Source organism: Bison bison, unplaced genomic scaffold (genome assembly GCF_000754665.1).
Source record: "Bison bison bison isolate TAMUID 2011002044 unplaced genomic scaffold, Bison_UMD1.0 scf7180017864233, whole genome shotgun sequence".
NCBI classification, from domain to species: domain Eukaryota; kingdom Metazoa; phylum Chordata; class Mammalia; order Artiodactyla; family Bovidae; genus Bison; species Bison bison.
In genome coordinates, this window is record NW_011494805.1 from 422,191 (window position 1) to 437,898 (window position 15,708).

General features: G+C 39.2%; 1 protein-coding gene across 1 annotated transcript in view; it reads right to left on the reverse strand.

Annotated features, from left to right (window-relative positions):
- MTBP (MDM2 binding protein) overlaps positions 1–15,708 on the reverse strand; it is a 78,223-nt gene that overhangs the window by 28,105 nt on the left and 34,410 nt on the right. Inside the window, exons 15-17 of the mRNA XM_010846235.1 lie at positions 14,011–14,118; positions 6,986–7,141; positions 4,410–4,527 (exon numbers count right to left, since the gene is read on the reverse strand). Coding sequence (XP_010844537.1) covers positions 4,410–4,527; positions 6,986–7,141; positions 14,011–14,118 — 382 coding nt within the window. The remainder of the gene's footprint in view (positions 1–4,409; positions 4,528–6,985; positions 7,142–14,010; positions 14,119–15,708) is intronic.

A 15,708-nucleotide genomic window follows, 5' to 3' on the forward strand; every position in this document is an offset into this window, starting at 1 on the left:
TTGAAAAGCAGAGACATTACTTTGCCAACAAAGGTCCATCTAGTCAAGGCTATGGTTTTTCCATTGATCGTGTATGGATGTGAGAGTTGGACTGTGAAGAAAGCTGAGCGCTGAAGAATTGATGCTTTTGAACTGTGGTGTTGGAGAAGACTCTTGAGAGTCCCTTGGACTGCAAGGAGATCCAACCAGTCCATTCTGAAGGAGATCAGCCCTGCGATTTCTTTGGAAGGAATGATGCTAAAGCTGAAACTCCAGTACTTTGGCCACCTCATGCGAAGAGTTGACTCATTGGAAAAGACTCTGATGCTGGGAGGGATTGGAGGCGGGAGGAGAAGGGGACGACAGAGGATGAGATGGCTGGATGGCATCACTGACTCAATGGATGTTAGTCTGGGTGAACTCCGGGAGTTGGTGATGGACAGGGAGGCCTGGCATGCTGTGATTCATGGGGTCGCAAAGAGTCGGACACGACTGAGCGACTGAACTGAACTGAAAGCACCCAAGCTACCTCCCCCCAGCTGCCCTTCATCTCCCTTCTCCCAGGATAAATTCTGGTGACAGCAGGCAGGTAACAGAACCACACATATAGAGAGAAATGTAGGCAACTACCAACATAAAACAGTCTAAGACTAAATTCTCAGCTGTGAACAATCAAGGGCCACCAGACACTAAAAAGCTGCACAGAAGAGAAAAACAGCAGAGGAACAAATGATACAGATCTAAAGGATAACGGGATCATTTAAAGAACAGATAAGACAAGTTAAAAGAAAATTCCAATTAATAAATTAATATCCTTAGAGTATCGTCTCAATTCTTATTATTAATAAGAATAGGTTGCTATGAAAAAAGATTAGATAACAAAAAAGAATTATTAGGATTTTTTTTAATAGCTGCCAAAAACTTATTGGAAAAGATTAAAGTAAAGGTCGAGGAAATATACCAGAATGCAGAGCAGAAAAGATGAAAAGATGGACTACTATGATTTTTTTTATGGAATCATTCTTCAAACTTTTTTTATTTTTCTCACTGTGCTGGGTCCTTGCTGCTGCATGGACTTTTTCTATAGTTGCAGAGAACAGAGGCTATTTCCTAGCTCCAAGGTGCCAGCTTCTAGTAGCGGTGTCTTTTATTGTGTGGAGCACAGACTCCAGGGCTCCCAGGCCTCAGCAGTAGTGGCATGCGGGCTCAACAGTTGCCGTTCACAGGCTCTAAAGCACAGGCTCAGCAGCTGTGGCACAAAGTGCCCTGTAGCACATGGGACCGACCCAGACCAGGCACTGAATTGGTGCCTCCTGCGTTGGCTGGCTGACTCTCTACCACCGAGCTGCCCAGAAAGTCCAAAGACATGGATTATTGAAAGAAGAATCAAATATAATTGAAAAATCAATCTGAGGCATCTAAAATTAGGTAAAACAGATCATTACAAATAAGGAAGAAAGAAAACAGAAGGACAAATACTATCAAAGAAATAATAGAAGAATATTCCCAAGAGCTAAAGGAGATCAGTCCCGGGTGTTCATTGGAAGGACTGATGCTGAAGCTTAAACTCCATTACTTTGGCCACGTGATGCAAAGAGCTGACTCATTTGAAAAGACCCTGATGCTGGGAAAGACTGAGGGCAGGAGGAGAAGGGGATGACAGAGGATGAGATGGCTGGATGGCATTACTGACTCAATGGACATGGGTTTGCCGGGAGTTGGTGATGGACAGGGAGGCCTGGCGTGCTGCGATTCATGGGGTCGCAAAGAGTCGGACACGACTGAGCGACTGAACTGATTTCCAAGAGCTAATAAAAAGGCAAAAGCCTCAAGACCAAAACATTGCACACCATGAGGGCCTCATGTAATTTCAGAACATTAAGGAAAACAGAAAATTCTAAAAGTTTCAGAGGCAGAATAAAATACCTATTAAGGAACAAAAATCCATGTCACATCAGACTTCTTATTAAGATATGAGATCCAAGAAAATACAGGTCTAATCTAATCTAGAAATGTAACCAAAAGAAATACCAGGACAACAGCTGTGCAGGTAGACAGGGTCAGTCCAAATGAGAGTATCAAGCCAGAAAAATGGGAGAAAAATAACTTTAAGGAAAAAAAAGATTATCTATTGCAAAATAACATAAGGTGCAGAGGAAGAAAGAGGATAAAAGGTAAAGAGAAGCAGGGATGTCCATCCTTGTCCTTCACAACGGGAAGTGGAAACACACAATCTGAAATCGACGAGCAGGAAATCCAAGGTCTCATGGGCAACCTGTCCTTTCCTCCATCTTCTTTCTAGACTGGCGTTTTCCTCCTGAGCTGTGAATGTCACAGAGCCCCAGGGAACGGCCTTACACCCTCCTCTTTTTCTATACAGCCTCACCATGTCATCTCATCCACTAGCATATATTAAAGAAACCCTTTTGGTGATAACTCCAAACAAACTCCCAGATTTCTCCACCTAATATGCCCACATGCATAATCCATAGGTCAAATAAAGCATCCCTAAAGCAGAATTCTTGATCTTTCTCCCCAAACCCACCCTTGTTTCAACTTACCCATCTTCCTCAAACCATGAGGACACCACCCACCTGCTGTTCAAGCCAGAAATCTAAACTGTCTCAGATGCCTCTCTCTCTCTTCTCAGAGAAAACAGGCAGGAAGTTTCTTTTTTTCCCTAGCTTAGCACCAAAATATTCTCCAAACTTGTCTCCACTACTGCTCTAGTTAGAACTCAAAGTTACCTCTCAGCCTACAGAAAAAGCCACCTAAGTGATCTGTCTGTTCCTACTATCTTCCTCCCACAATCCATTCACCACAAAAAAGTACGTTATTTTGCAAAATCAGATCACATCACTCTGACAGAAAATCCATGAAAAGCTTACCAAGGCACTTATGATTCAAAGACCGCGTGAACACCTGTAAGGGTCTAGTGCCTTCACATGCTTTGCTCATTTACCCATGAGATCTCAGCTCCAGCTTAACTCCTCAGGGTGCCCGCCCCGGCCATCCCTCCCATGCCAACAAATAAAACCACTCTCCTTCAGTCCCGCAGCCTCATTCGTTACACACAGATAGGTTTCCAAGCCTTGTGTTTACTTGTCTGCTTATTGAGTTCTGTTGACTGTCTCTCCTTCTTAAAAGGCAAGCTCTAACAGGAGAGCCTAACACACAGTTGGTACTCAGTAAATATTTGTTGATATCTATGAACAAAATGTTAACAGTTCAGTTCAGTCACTCAGTTGTGTCGGACTCTTTGCGACCCCATGGACTGCACCAGGCCAGGCCTCCCTGTCCTTCACCAACTCCCGGAGTTTACTCAAACTCATGTCCATTGAGTTTGTGATGCCATCCAACCATCTCATCCTCTGTCATCCCCTTCTCTTCCCATCTTCAATCTTTCCCAGCATCAGGGTCTTTTCAAATGAGTCAACTCTTTGCTCAGGTGGCCAAAGTGTTGGAGTTTCAGCTTCAGCAGCAGTCTTTCCAATGACTATTCAGGTCTGATTTCCTTTAGGATAGACTGGTTGTATCTCCTTGCAGTCCAAGGGACTCTCAAGAGTCTTCTCCAACACCACAGTTCAAAAGCATCAATTCTTTGGCGCTCAGCTTTCTTTATAGTCCAACTCTCACATGCATACATGACTACTGGAAAAATCATACCTTTGACTAGACAGATCTGAAGTGATAAATGTTCTCAGCAGAGGAGCTAAAAATATGAACGTGATTTGCAATATTTGGGAGGGCAATGCAACAGAGTCAAATTCCTTTTCTTTATTCCATTCTTCCACCACTCAACAATGATGTACTGAGTGCCTGCTATATACTAAACCAAAAACAAAGCAAAAACAAACTCTGCCTCTTAGAGACAGTTAATATATACAAACATAAAAATGTAAAACAGGAACATTTTAAAACGGCCTCAAGGAAAAGAGTACTTTTACTTTATTTTACACATTCCTGTGGAGAAGGAAATGGCAACCCACTCCAGTATTCTTGCCTGGAGAATCCCATGGACAGAGGAGCCTGGTGGGCCCCAGTCCATGGGGTCACAAAGAGTTGGACACGACTGAGTGACCACACACACATACATACACACACACACACACACACACTCCTATATTTTTAAAATTTCTCTTTCATATTCATATGTTTTTGTACTTCTGTGGAAGATGTTCTGGAAGTCATACACTAACCTATTACCTGTGATTATGTACACCCAGAAAGGACAAGTAGAATATGGAAGGGGAAGAGCATTTCCTGGACACCTTACTCTGCAACAGTCTATCTCGATCTACCCATCTATCTATCTACAGTAAGCACACATATCCTTTACAATAAAACCATAAATTACTATTTCCTAAACACAATTTAAGGATTAAGAAAAAATAAAGATCATAAAAAATAATAAGCTATTTAAACGTTACCTCATTTTTTGTTTAGCTTTTTCACAAGTTTCCAAATTTTGAAGGACATGCCTTTCTGGCCACTCCAGAGGATTAGTCTCCACTAGGCGGGAAGAAGTAAGCTCCAGTGAACTGTTATCTGAAGAGAAAGAAACACATGTGAGTACTGAACGGTACTGACACACTGGATTTCGCCATATAAAGATGTGTACGTGTAGATGCACACGTAAGAACCAGCTGGATTAACTGTGCAATGCCTGCCTCAGGCATTTATTAAGGGCGTCTCTGATGACCTGAACTATGCAAAATGGCATAGAAAAGTTTTTTGGAAATGATTAAAAGAAATTAGTATTGAGCTTTATTTTACATTCTCCTCATAATAAAAGTTATGGGCTAGAATTCAGAAGAGGAATTAGCACTGCAAGGACTCATAGGGAATGAAAGCATAACTTTGTTATTTTTGTGAAATTAGTTCTAAATGAAAAAGAGACAACTCTGTGGAGAATATATGGGATATAATATGTGATCTCCATATTAGAAAGAGGAATTAGCACCAATATCCTGAAAAATTTATATTTTTAAAAGATTACTTCATTCTCAAAAGTACAATAATACCATAAATAACTTAAGACGTTTGAGGGTAAAGATTACTTTAGAAATAATTCTCACATATATTAATGTAAGATGCTTTAACATATCCATTTTCAAGTAAATCACTAACATTAAATGCTATTTTACTACTAATAAAGTATTATATGTAAGAGTGTCTTATCTTTTTGGTCAGTATGGTGCAGTGAATTAACATTGAGATTGTTGGATAATCTACAATTCTCATTAAAGACAGAGGGCCATCTTCCATTCTCAATATTAATTATGAGGACATCTCAATGTTTCAAGACTGACAAAATCACTAACTGTACTAATGGATTCCAAAATAAATTGACTGAAAATTACTGGACATTAGCTGTTTGACTAACTGTCAACCCTGACAAAAAATACCCATTTTATACTTTAGGGTCTTACAAAGTGATAATGATTTGGGAAGAAATTTTTGAACTAAAAAGAAAAAATTAATCACAGATGAAAACAGAAGCCAACTGCACACCATTTTCCCTTTACTTTTAAACTATTTAGTCTTCAATAGTTAAAAATATTTTTAATGTCTATACTGGATTGCCCCAACCAAACACCATCCAAGTATAGTAGTTCCTGCTTCTTAATAAGGGTGGTGAAATACGGACTATTTCATGGAAGAATAAGCTTCATGATGAAATAATCTGCTTTACAATGCTGGCATGGCTTTTCAAAAAATGGATAAAGAAAAAAATCATTAGTAGTTCTGAACAATTACAGGCTATGTTCACAGAAGAATACAAGCCATGTTAAATAAAAGTAAATATTAATTATCCCCCTAAATATTACAATATAAATTATTAAATTTGAGTATGCAACCTATGTAAATGTAAATGCCATAGGCTAAATATTAAGGCGCAGACAAGCATTCCTGTGAGTCACAGGAGTGACCTGGTGACTAAGGTGCACTGATAGTAACAGCAGCTATAATGGCAGCATGAGTGCCCGGTCACAGCTTTTGGAGATGATTACATTCTAAGTGTTTCACAGGAATCACCTCAGTTAATCCTCATACTAAGCCATAATATTACCCATAATAACTGGGTAATATTATTATCCCCATCTGAAACATGAGGAACCAGGCATGGAGAGGTTGAAGAACCTGCCCAAAGGCACTCAGCTGAGGCCTGAGCCCTGGCCGTCTCGCCCCAAAGGCCTGGCCTTCACACATGGCACGAGACGCTGTACTGATATTCTTTTCCAACTAGATCATAAGCCTGTTGAAAGTCAAGGACCCACCCAAACTTTTAATTCTTTGTGTGCCTTCCTGGCATCAAATAGAGAAAAGGCACACAACAAACATTATTATTAATTTGATTCTATGGCCATTTTCTTATTAATGTATGGGATAAAAATGATTTTCACAGAATAACAACAAAAAATTATCCTATACATTTACAATGCCAGGCAACTGTTAAACGCGTCCTTTTTAAATCCTGAAGAGCTTCACTCCATGCAAATTCATCACTAGAACAGAAAGCAGGAAAATAGAAAGAAATGCCAAGTTAATATAGAAATGATTTCCTGCTCCTTCAGTAAGTTTGGTGACTTCCTACTATAACAAATGGCAAGTGTGGAGCATCTTATTATATGTAGTTTTAACTACATTAAGTTTAGTAAGTTCTACTTTTCTCACCTTATGAAAATATAGCTTAATAGAAACCCATCCATTCCAGCAGCTTAGTAACAGTTTTAAGAGGAATTACCTTAAAGTGCTTCTCCTTCGCTCAAAAACAATTACACTGAACGTGCTTAACAAAAAAAGTCATCAGAAAATTTCTAATGTCTAAATGATGAAAAATACAACATATTGATATTTACACACATACTTGTACACACAAATATATTACTGCTACAATTTGATAGATTTTGATTTGATCAATACAGTTTATAAGTTTTAATAATAACTCTCATAAATGCTACACACAAAAAAAGGACTACTATTTAAAGTAACAAAAACTTACCATGTAACATACTGGACATTTTGTCTGTCTTTATTAGACTTGTTTTAGGAAGAACAGCATCAAAATGACCTAAAAAGCGTTCCCTTGTGCATGTTAGCAGACTTTTGAGTTCATCCACAGAAATCACCTCACGCTGCTTTGCCAACTTTCTCCTTTCTATAAGACAACAAATCAATATGATTAACAATATAACTGTTATTTAAAACCCTGTGAGCTACTGTATTTTAGGGGAAATACTTTCAAAAGTAAAAGAAATGAATTTCTCAAGCAAATCAGCATTCTTGTGTAGGCCTATTTTCCTTTCAGTCTCATTTGAAGGTAATAGAAGAATTTCCAGTTATGTGAAACAGAGTAATTTGTTAACACTAAAAGGTGAGCAACAGTCAAAACAAGTTTACAGAAGTTTTCAGAAACACACCGCAGAGGATGAAGAACGGCCTTATGTGGCTGCTCACGTGAAAATAAAACCTGCAGCGCTCTTGGTTAAGCGTGGTGGTCTGGTCATGTCTGTCTATTCCCTCTCCTACTCAAAACTCAGAATCACAACCGAGGAATTAAAAAAGGACAACAAAAGAATAAACAATAAATGACGGCAGTTTTCAACGAATTTTGGAGGATAAGATGATGGTGGAGTGGTAACTGAGTCAGCAGAGCAGAGAAAGGGTTAATCGAAACAGGAAGGTCCCGCAAGACAGAAAATGGATGCGCCCTCAAGCCAGATGACTCTGCTCTCATTTTGGGGTAGAAACAGAGGAGGAGGAACCTCAGATCACAGCCTATCAGGAACGGGAGATGGTGCAGGACAAGGAAGCCTGCCATGCTGCAGTTCATGGGGGTGCAGAGCCAGGCACAACTTAGCGACCGAACAACAACAAAAAAGCTGGTGTTGATGCTGGAGGGTTAGACTACAAGATTAAGCAGAGGCTAATACTGAAAGGTCAGATTTTCAACCCGGTGGCCAGAAAGACAGCAACTACAGATGCCCCACTGCAAAGATGAAAGGATTCTCCCTTTGAAAAACTGAATGCCCCAGGAGAAAAGAGCTAGATACTGACACTACGGTAGAATTAAGGAGAGGACCTCACAAACAAAATGTTGAATAGTTACTCCACCACTCTTGAAGCTTGCCAAATATTACATTAGAGTGACACATAAAATTTCCCAGTTAAAACAGGACAGGGGGGAAAAAAATCACCAGACATTTAATGAAAGGGGTAGAGGGGACAGGGAACTCTGCATTTCATGGTCTCATGTTCAGACATGTAAAGAGTTCAATTCAGCAATTCTTCCAGCTTCCTGCTCCCTCCCATCACCCACTGAGCTGGTCTGGAAAAGAAACGAGGCATGTTCTGATCAGAACTCCCCTTTCCAACTTCCACCTGAGTGAGCAAATCCTCAGGATGCCTCTGTATGGTGGTGAGAGCCCCGCCGCAGCAGGCCTGATCTGTGATTGCCCAGCTCTGGCTATCATTCAGGGAGTAAATTCAATTCTGGGTATATGCAGCAGAAAACCCGTTATAGCTCTAAAAAGTCATATCCTTCAATCTAGGAATTTATCTCCATCAGTGTGTTTCTTAAGTTTATTTCTCAGTTGGTTCCAAATTTGGGAAACAAGTATTATTTACTAGGCCCCCCCAAACTAAAAGCCAAGTCTGGGATGAAACAGAAAGACTAAAGCAAGCAAAAATAAAAAGGAGCCCAGCAGAAGCAGAAGCATTCCAGGTAACAAAGAAAGTTTGCTGGGATTAATACTCTCACAAGGGCTTCTCTGGGGGCTCAGACGGCCTGCAATGCAGGAGACCCAAATTCAATCCCTGGGTCGGGAAGATCCTCTGGAGAAGGAAATGGCCACACATTCCAGTATTCTTGCCTGAAAACTTCTATGGACGCAGAAGCCTGGCGGGCTATAGTCCATGGGGTCACAAGAATCAGACATGACTTCACAACTAAATCATCAAACCAGCAATTAATATTCTCACAGAAATAAGAAAAGATACTATACTCATGAAACAAGTACAGGATGATCTGATAAAGGAACAGTCAATGACCATGAAAATATTTTTTAAAATTAAGCACGGAGAGATCAAAATTAAAAAATACTGCAAGACATCCCCCAGAAACCAGAACAAAAATAATATGGAAACAGGAAAAAAGAGCAGCCATTCTATCCAAAAAAAGGTTGCTATATAACCAATAAGAGTTCTAGGAAGAAGAAAGAAAATGGGTGAAAGAAAATTATATTAAAGAAAATTATAAGAAAAATTTTATTATAAGAAAAATTATAATTTATTATAAGAAAAATTATATTGTAAGAAAATTATATTAAAGAAAATTATAAGAAAAATTTTCAGACTTAGGAAATGTGAATCTTGTACTGATGTGGCTCATCAAGTACACGGTTTAATACACTAGACAGTGGAAAGTGGGGGGTACACACATTAAGATTCAGAATAAAGCTTCCAGAGACAAAGCTTCTGGAGGTAAAAGTTCTAGAAGGGGGCAAAAGCAAAGTAAAAAAAGACCACTTTAAAGGATAAGAACTAGTATGAGATTTGTCAACAGGAACACAGCAACAGGAAACTACGGGACAGGGACTTCCCTGGTGGTCCAGTGGTTAAGACTGTGCTTCCAGGCCAGGGAGTGTGGGTTCAATCCCCGGATGGGGATCCCACGTATCATATCAAGTGGCCAAAAAAATAGACGGGGGACAATGTCTTCAAAATTCTGAGGGCAAACAATTTTTAACCTGGAAGTCTAGACAAATTATCAATCTAGTAAAGATATTTTCAGACATGCAAGAGCTTGAAAACTGTATGCCCCAAGAACAAACTTTTACTCAGGAAGCTAATGCAAGATATGCTCCAATCAAACAAGGGAGTAATCCAAAAAAAAAAAAAAAAGGGGGTCAAGGGGTCTACAAAATAGGAGATTCCAAACGAAAAGAGGAAAGAGAAATCTCTAAGATGTCAGTAGGTCTAAGACACATTTTGTTCAAAATACACTAAAATATGAAATACTCCAGAAAAAAACCTATGAGAAATAAAAAGGAACTGTTGTGTTTGAATATACAATAAATTTAACAACAGGTGTGTGGCAGAAATGTTGGAGGCTTTGGAGAAACATTAAAGTATTTTTGCCTCTACAGAAGAAAGGGCAAATTAAAAATAAGGTGATTATCAACCACAAGGAAAACAAAGATTATACAAGAAAGGAAAATTGACCATCATATACTACATGACTCAGTAGTAAATTTATAGATAGGTAGGTAGGTAAGTGGGCTTCCCTGGTGGCTTAGATGGTTAAGAATCCGCCTGTGAAGCAGGAGACCTCAGTTTGATCCTGGGTTGGGAAGATCCCCTGGAGAAGGGCAGGGCAACCCACTCTAGTGGGTTTTCACCTTAGGTGAAAAATAATCCCTACACAGATGAGTCTGTAACACAAGTGACAGATAAAGATCTGGGAGAAAAATATTGGACTAAAGTCTTAAAATGAATTCACAAAAGAATGCTATTCCTAAAATAAGCTAGTAATAACTCAGGACTTAGTAAAGGAAAATAGACTGTAAAACATCTAAAAATATCAGCAGAATGAACAACAATCAGGTTTGCACCGGGCTCTATAAATTTAAAAACAACGTGGGGAACTCAGAATTGTGACCACAGTCCTGGAGCGATATGACAATGCTGCTATTTTGGAATCTGTTCTGCATCACACTGAGCAGTTTTTATTTAAAAATCATTCAGTGTTCTTAAACCTTTTGTCTTTTTTATTTTCTTAATATTTTATTTGGCTAAACCGGGTCTAAGTCGTGGCATGTGGGATCTAGCTCGCTGACCAGGGGTCAGACCTGGCCCCTACACCGGTAGCCCACCTCAGCCACTGGACACCAGGGAAGCCCCAAGCCTTTTCTTTACAAATCAGAGAAACAGGATATTTAATACTTCTAATTATAAAAGTTTATAAATTACAAAAGATCAGTTAGACATAAATTATAAAATTTATGTATCATTTCAAATGTCTATATCTAAATATCTATGTATAGTTAAAAATTAAGATAAGTTTTAAAAATAAAATTTTCATGCAAACTTTCCCAGTTGCTCATTCTAACTCAGTAGTCAGAGAAATATTGGGGGAGATAGTAAGTTTAACCCATGTCTGATTAATAATTTTGAAAAGAATTTTGAACAACTTGTTTTCCAGCAGAAACTACAATCTATACTGATACTGAAACATTAACTTTTACCCAAAGAAAGCTTTCCTATTCATTTTCATCAGGTATAAATTAACTACATCAATTTAAATACTTTTATATTTATATTCACTTCTCTGAAGATCACTGAAAGAGACACTAAGATTCTCTTACACTGGAAACGTCATTTGTTGTCATCCTCCTCTACCTTCAGAGATGCATGAAATCTGAACCTTTGTCCCCAGATTTTCAACTCAGTACTCACTCTCTGGGTAAAGGAGAGATTGGCTCAGCAAATAATTCCACCATAATAGATTAAGTGGGTCACTCATCTTAATCAAGATTTAACGCTTCAGATTGCACTTGGCCAGTGCATGGATATCCCCAGAGCTGACGTCTCAGCTCTGAGGCTTCCTTCAACCTCCAGACCCCTACCGGTCCTTGCCCAGTGCTGAGGCCATCCTTCCAGCTCCTGCCTGGGTTATAATTCAGCTGCTGGTGCTTCCACATTTTCAGCATTTATTTAGCACTTCCTCTTTCCCCCTCCCCGAGGCAGAGCTTCTAGTCACACCTACAGGCAACAACTTGATTATATTCCCTTCCCAACCAAGCAGGAGGGATGGCCTTACCCAGAAGAGAGACGGACCAGCTTCAGGGAGCTGCATGCTCTTCCGCTCTCAGTTTTTCTGGTTGGAAGGGTCAGGAAGAGAGGTGAAGATGAGAGAGGGAAGAAGCTAAAGGAACTTAGTTTTAAGGAGCTGCCAGAGGCTTATGGCAAAGATTCAAAGCCTACAGACAGGTTTAGCAGGGCTAGAACACAGTCAGAAGTAAATAATACCAAGCAAGTAAATGTTTGAAATATAGGGGTTTTATCCACAAAAACACTAGGATTTCACTGGTATTTCAGCTTTTTCTTCCTTTTAAACTGAAGTATAGTTGATTTACACGGTATGTTACTTTTAGGTGTGTAGCAAAATGATTCAGAGACACACATATATTCTTTTTCTGATTCTTTTCTGTTATTACAAGGTACTGAATATAGTTCCCTGTGCTATATACATCAGGACCTTGTTGTTTATCTATATATATATAGTAGTCTGTATTTGCTAATTCCAAATTCCTCATTTATCCACCCTTCTCCCTGCTCTGCGTTCTCCTGTTCTCCTTTGGTACCATAAGTTTGTTTTCTATGTCTGTGAGTCTACTTCTGTTTTATAAATAAGTTTATTTGTATCATCCATTTAGATTTCACACGTAAGTGATATATGATATTCATCTTCTGTCTGACTTCACTTAGTATGAGGATCTCTAGGTTTATCCATGTTGCTGCAAACGGTATTCTTTCTTTCTTTTTTATTGTTGTAATATTCCACACCGTCTTTATCCATTCATCTGTTGATGGACATTTAGGTTGCTTCCATGTCTCGGCTATTATAAACACTGTTGCTATGAACACTGGGGTATACATATCCTTTTGAACGACAGTTTCCATCTTTTACAGATATATGCTCAGGAGTCAGAGATGCTGGATCACGTGTAATGCTATTTTTAGGTTTTTTCCTTATTTTTTTTCCTTGGGTTAATAGATACTACCTTTTATTGAAACTAATTTGCCTTTCCCAATTATATCCTATTATTTTCATAGTCAAAAAAAAGTGGTTTGAGGAGTTCAAGACTACACAATTACTCTGGCTTTGTACAAATAAAAAAGTAGTAATTCTTATACAAATTATTAAGACCAGGTATTCTAAAATTATTTTCCATTGAATAAAATGAACTACCGAATCCAAAATATTTTTAAATGCTTTTAAAGAGTGGTATTTTTCATTTTATAGTGTGTGTACGTAATAATCATTTTTTCTATATGCAACTAATGAAGCCTCACAAGCTGAATCAAGGTTTTAGAAATTCTATATTAATTAGCTTAAGTCCCTATCAGGTATTAATGAATGATTATTTATGAAAACAATGTTAAGATTGATAACCAAGTTAACATTTAGAAAGAGGGAAAAAATTTTAAATAACAACCCTTAAAAAAGTGTCAATTTCTTGAGTAAAGAAAAACCCATGATCCAACTTCACTCAATATGTGCAATGTGCTTAGTTATGGTTAAAGTCTAAGAAGCAATGCTCAAGTTAACATATTAATTTCTCTAGATTTATATTTTATTTTGTTTGCAATCTCTACCTTCCTTTCCTCTGGCTAAATGATATAAAGAGAAATTTTGTAAAGATGACTACATTAACCAGGAAGTATTCTTTATGGTATACAATTAAAAATAATGAGAAACTAAATTTTCCTGGACAATTATAATAAATGGTAACCGCAATATACAAGTAAATAGGAATATTCTGAATCTGGTGGGAAAAAATTTACAGATCGTTTCTACCCTACATTACCTCTATTAAGAATGTAGTTAGTGCCACTGAACTGCACAGTTAAACAGGATTAAAATATAGTATGTTTTATATTATGTGACTTTGACTACAATAAAAAAAATTTAATTAAGAAAAAAAGGAGACCAACCACCTAAGACCTTGCACACACAGTAATTTTGTCAGCAACGCCACCCTCGAACCGCTGCCATAAAACTCCTCAACAGACTCCCCTGGGTTGGGACACAGTTTTCAAGGGCAGGAGTCCACTATGGCTCCTTTGCCTGGCAAAGCAATGAAGCTATTCTTTTCTGCTTCACCTCCCACAAAAAAAAAAGATAGTTCTACAAGTGAGTATCATATCTAAAAGAAAGTGTGTAAGAAAAAAGTGTTAAAATAAATTAGGTCTGAACAAGTCAACATTCTTACAACAGAATGAAAGGCACACATGATGACTTACTCAGACATTCCTTCACAGCCAAAGCCTGAACACCGGCTAGCTGTTTCTCTCTCTGTATAAGCTGCTCCCTGGAGAAACTTGGGAGTGACGAGAGGTCAAGAGGAAAGCCTAAGAAACAGAAAAAATCAGTACTAAAGATGGCTTATAACAACAATTAAGTTCTCAAGAAATGTGTTAAAATGTAATTAAAAGTCAATTATTTATCTTTCATCTTGCATATTTCAAAGTAAACAGTAATAAATGAACAGCAGAAAATAAACATTCTAAATTATTTTGCATTTTAAACTTTGACCTGCTTCTTAAATTCAGAGAATTTAGGTAGAAGAGTAGAATTCCCTCCACTACATCTTATTCTGAGGGACTACAGGGGCTGGTCTTCAAAGACGGCCTCCCCGTGAATCCGATTCTGCTTCTCACCTGCTGTGTAGACCTTCCACAGTGAACCTAGGTGACCCCAGGAAACCAACAGGCATGGTGAAACTGCCAATGAAAGACGTAGGTCACAGAAAGTCTCACAGCTTCTCAGAACACTCGCTCTAAGAGAAGGCGGCAACCGTACAGGAATCAGGCTTCCTGCAGGCAACGCTGTTGCGAGGAAGCCCAGGCTGGAGGACGGGCGTGTGAAGAGGAAAGCAGCTCTACCTGCTCCAGCCACCCCAGCCCAGGCACCAAACACGCGGGGGAAGAGCCAGCCTACACACCCAGCCCCGTTAAGTCTTCAGATGAACAGAAGCCCCAGCCGTGTGTGAGGGCAATCACGCGTGGGCCTTCAAAACAGAAACGTCCAGTCACAGCACTATGAGACGTTATAATAAACAGTCGTTGTTAAGCTAAATTTGGGGCAGTTTGTCACACCGTGATGGATAACCCAAGCATGGAGCTTGAACAGTAACAAAAGATGAGCAATAAAGATGCTTGGGAGAAAGTAAATAACAATGAGAAGTGGCGGGAGCCGGCATAATGCCTAACTGAGTGCAGCACTTTCCACAGCATCATCTTTCAGGATCTGGAATAGCTCAACTGGAATTCTATCACTGCCGGGAGCCAGCGTGAGGAGCTCCACCCATGACAAAGGTCATGAGGGAGGAGGCTCGGCATACGCAAAGGCGGGATCGAGCCTCAGGAGTCCCCCTGGAAATTCTCGAGCATTTACACCCAAAACCAGAGTCTGCCTACTTTCTGCTTTGTGCTTTCACCTACACCTCTGACTTTACGGGGGGCTCTCCCCCACTACCTCTCTGAAACAAGAGTTAGCTTACAGCTCCAGTTAATAATTCCTGGGTGTGACAGTGTTTAACCTACAAACTCCTTTGGAAATCCTCTAGCCTGCCTGAATAGGTTTTTCCGGCCACATGTGATTGCTCAGAGCCTCCCAACTGTGAGAGGCAGGAGATGTTCTAAACTGTCTAAATACAGATTCCTTTGAGCAGTTAAAAGATTGATTAGAAATTGTATTGGTGAAGGGATTTTCATTTGTTGGGCCAATGTTTGCTGCTAAGTCTCCATATCCCTTACCTGCTGTGTCCCTGGCAGTGTATTGATTAATATAATTGGTGTAAATAGTAGCTTTAATGTTTGTAACCTGGGACCCTTGAGTTAATTCTTTTTCTTGTTATAGCCCACCACACCTTTGCTCTGTAGGAATGCAACTTTATCTAATGCTTTTGGAGGGTGGCGCTTGACTTATCACCTTTAGAG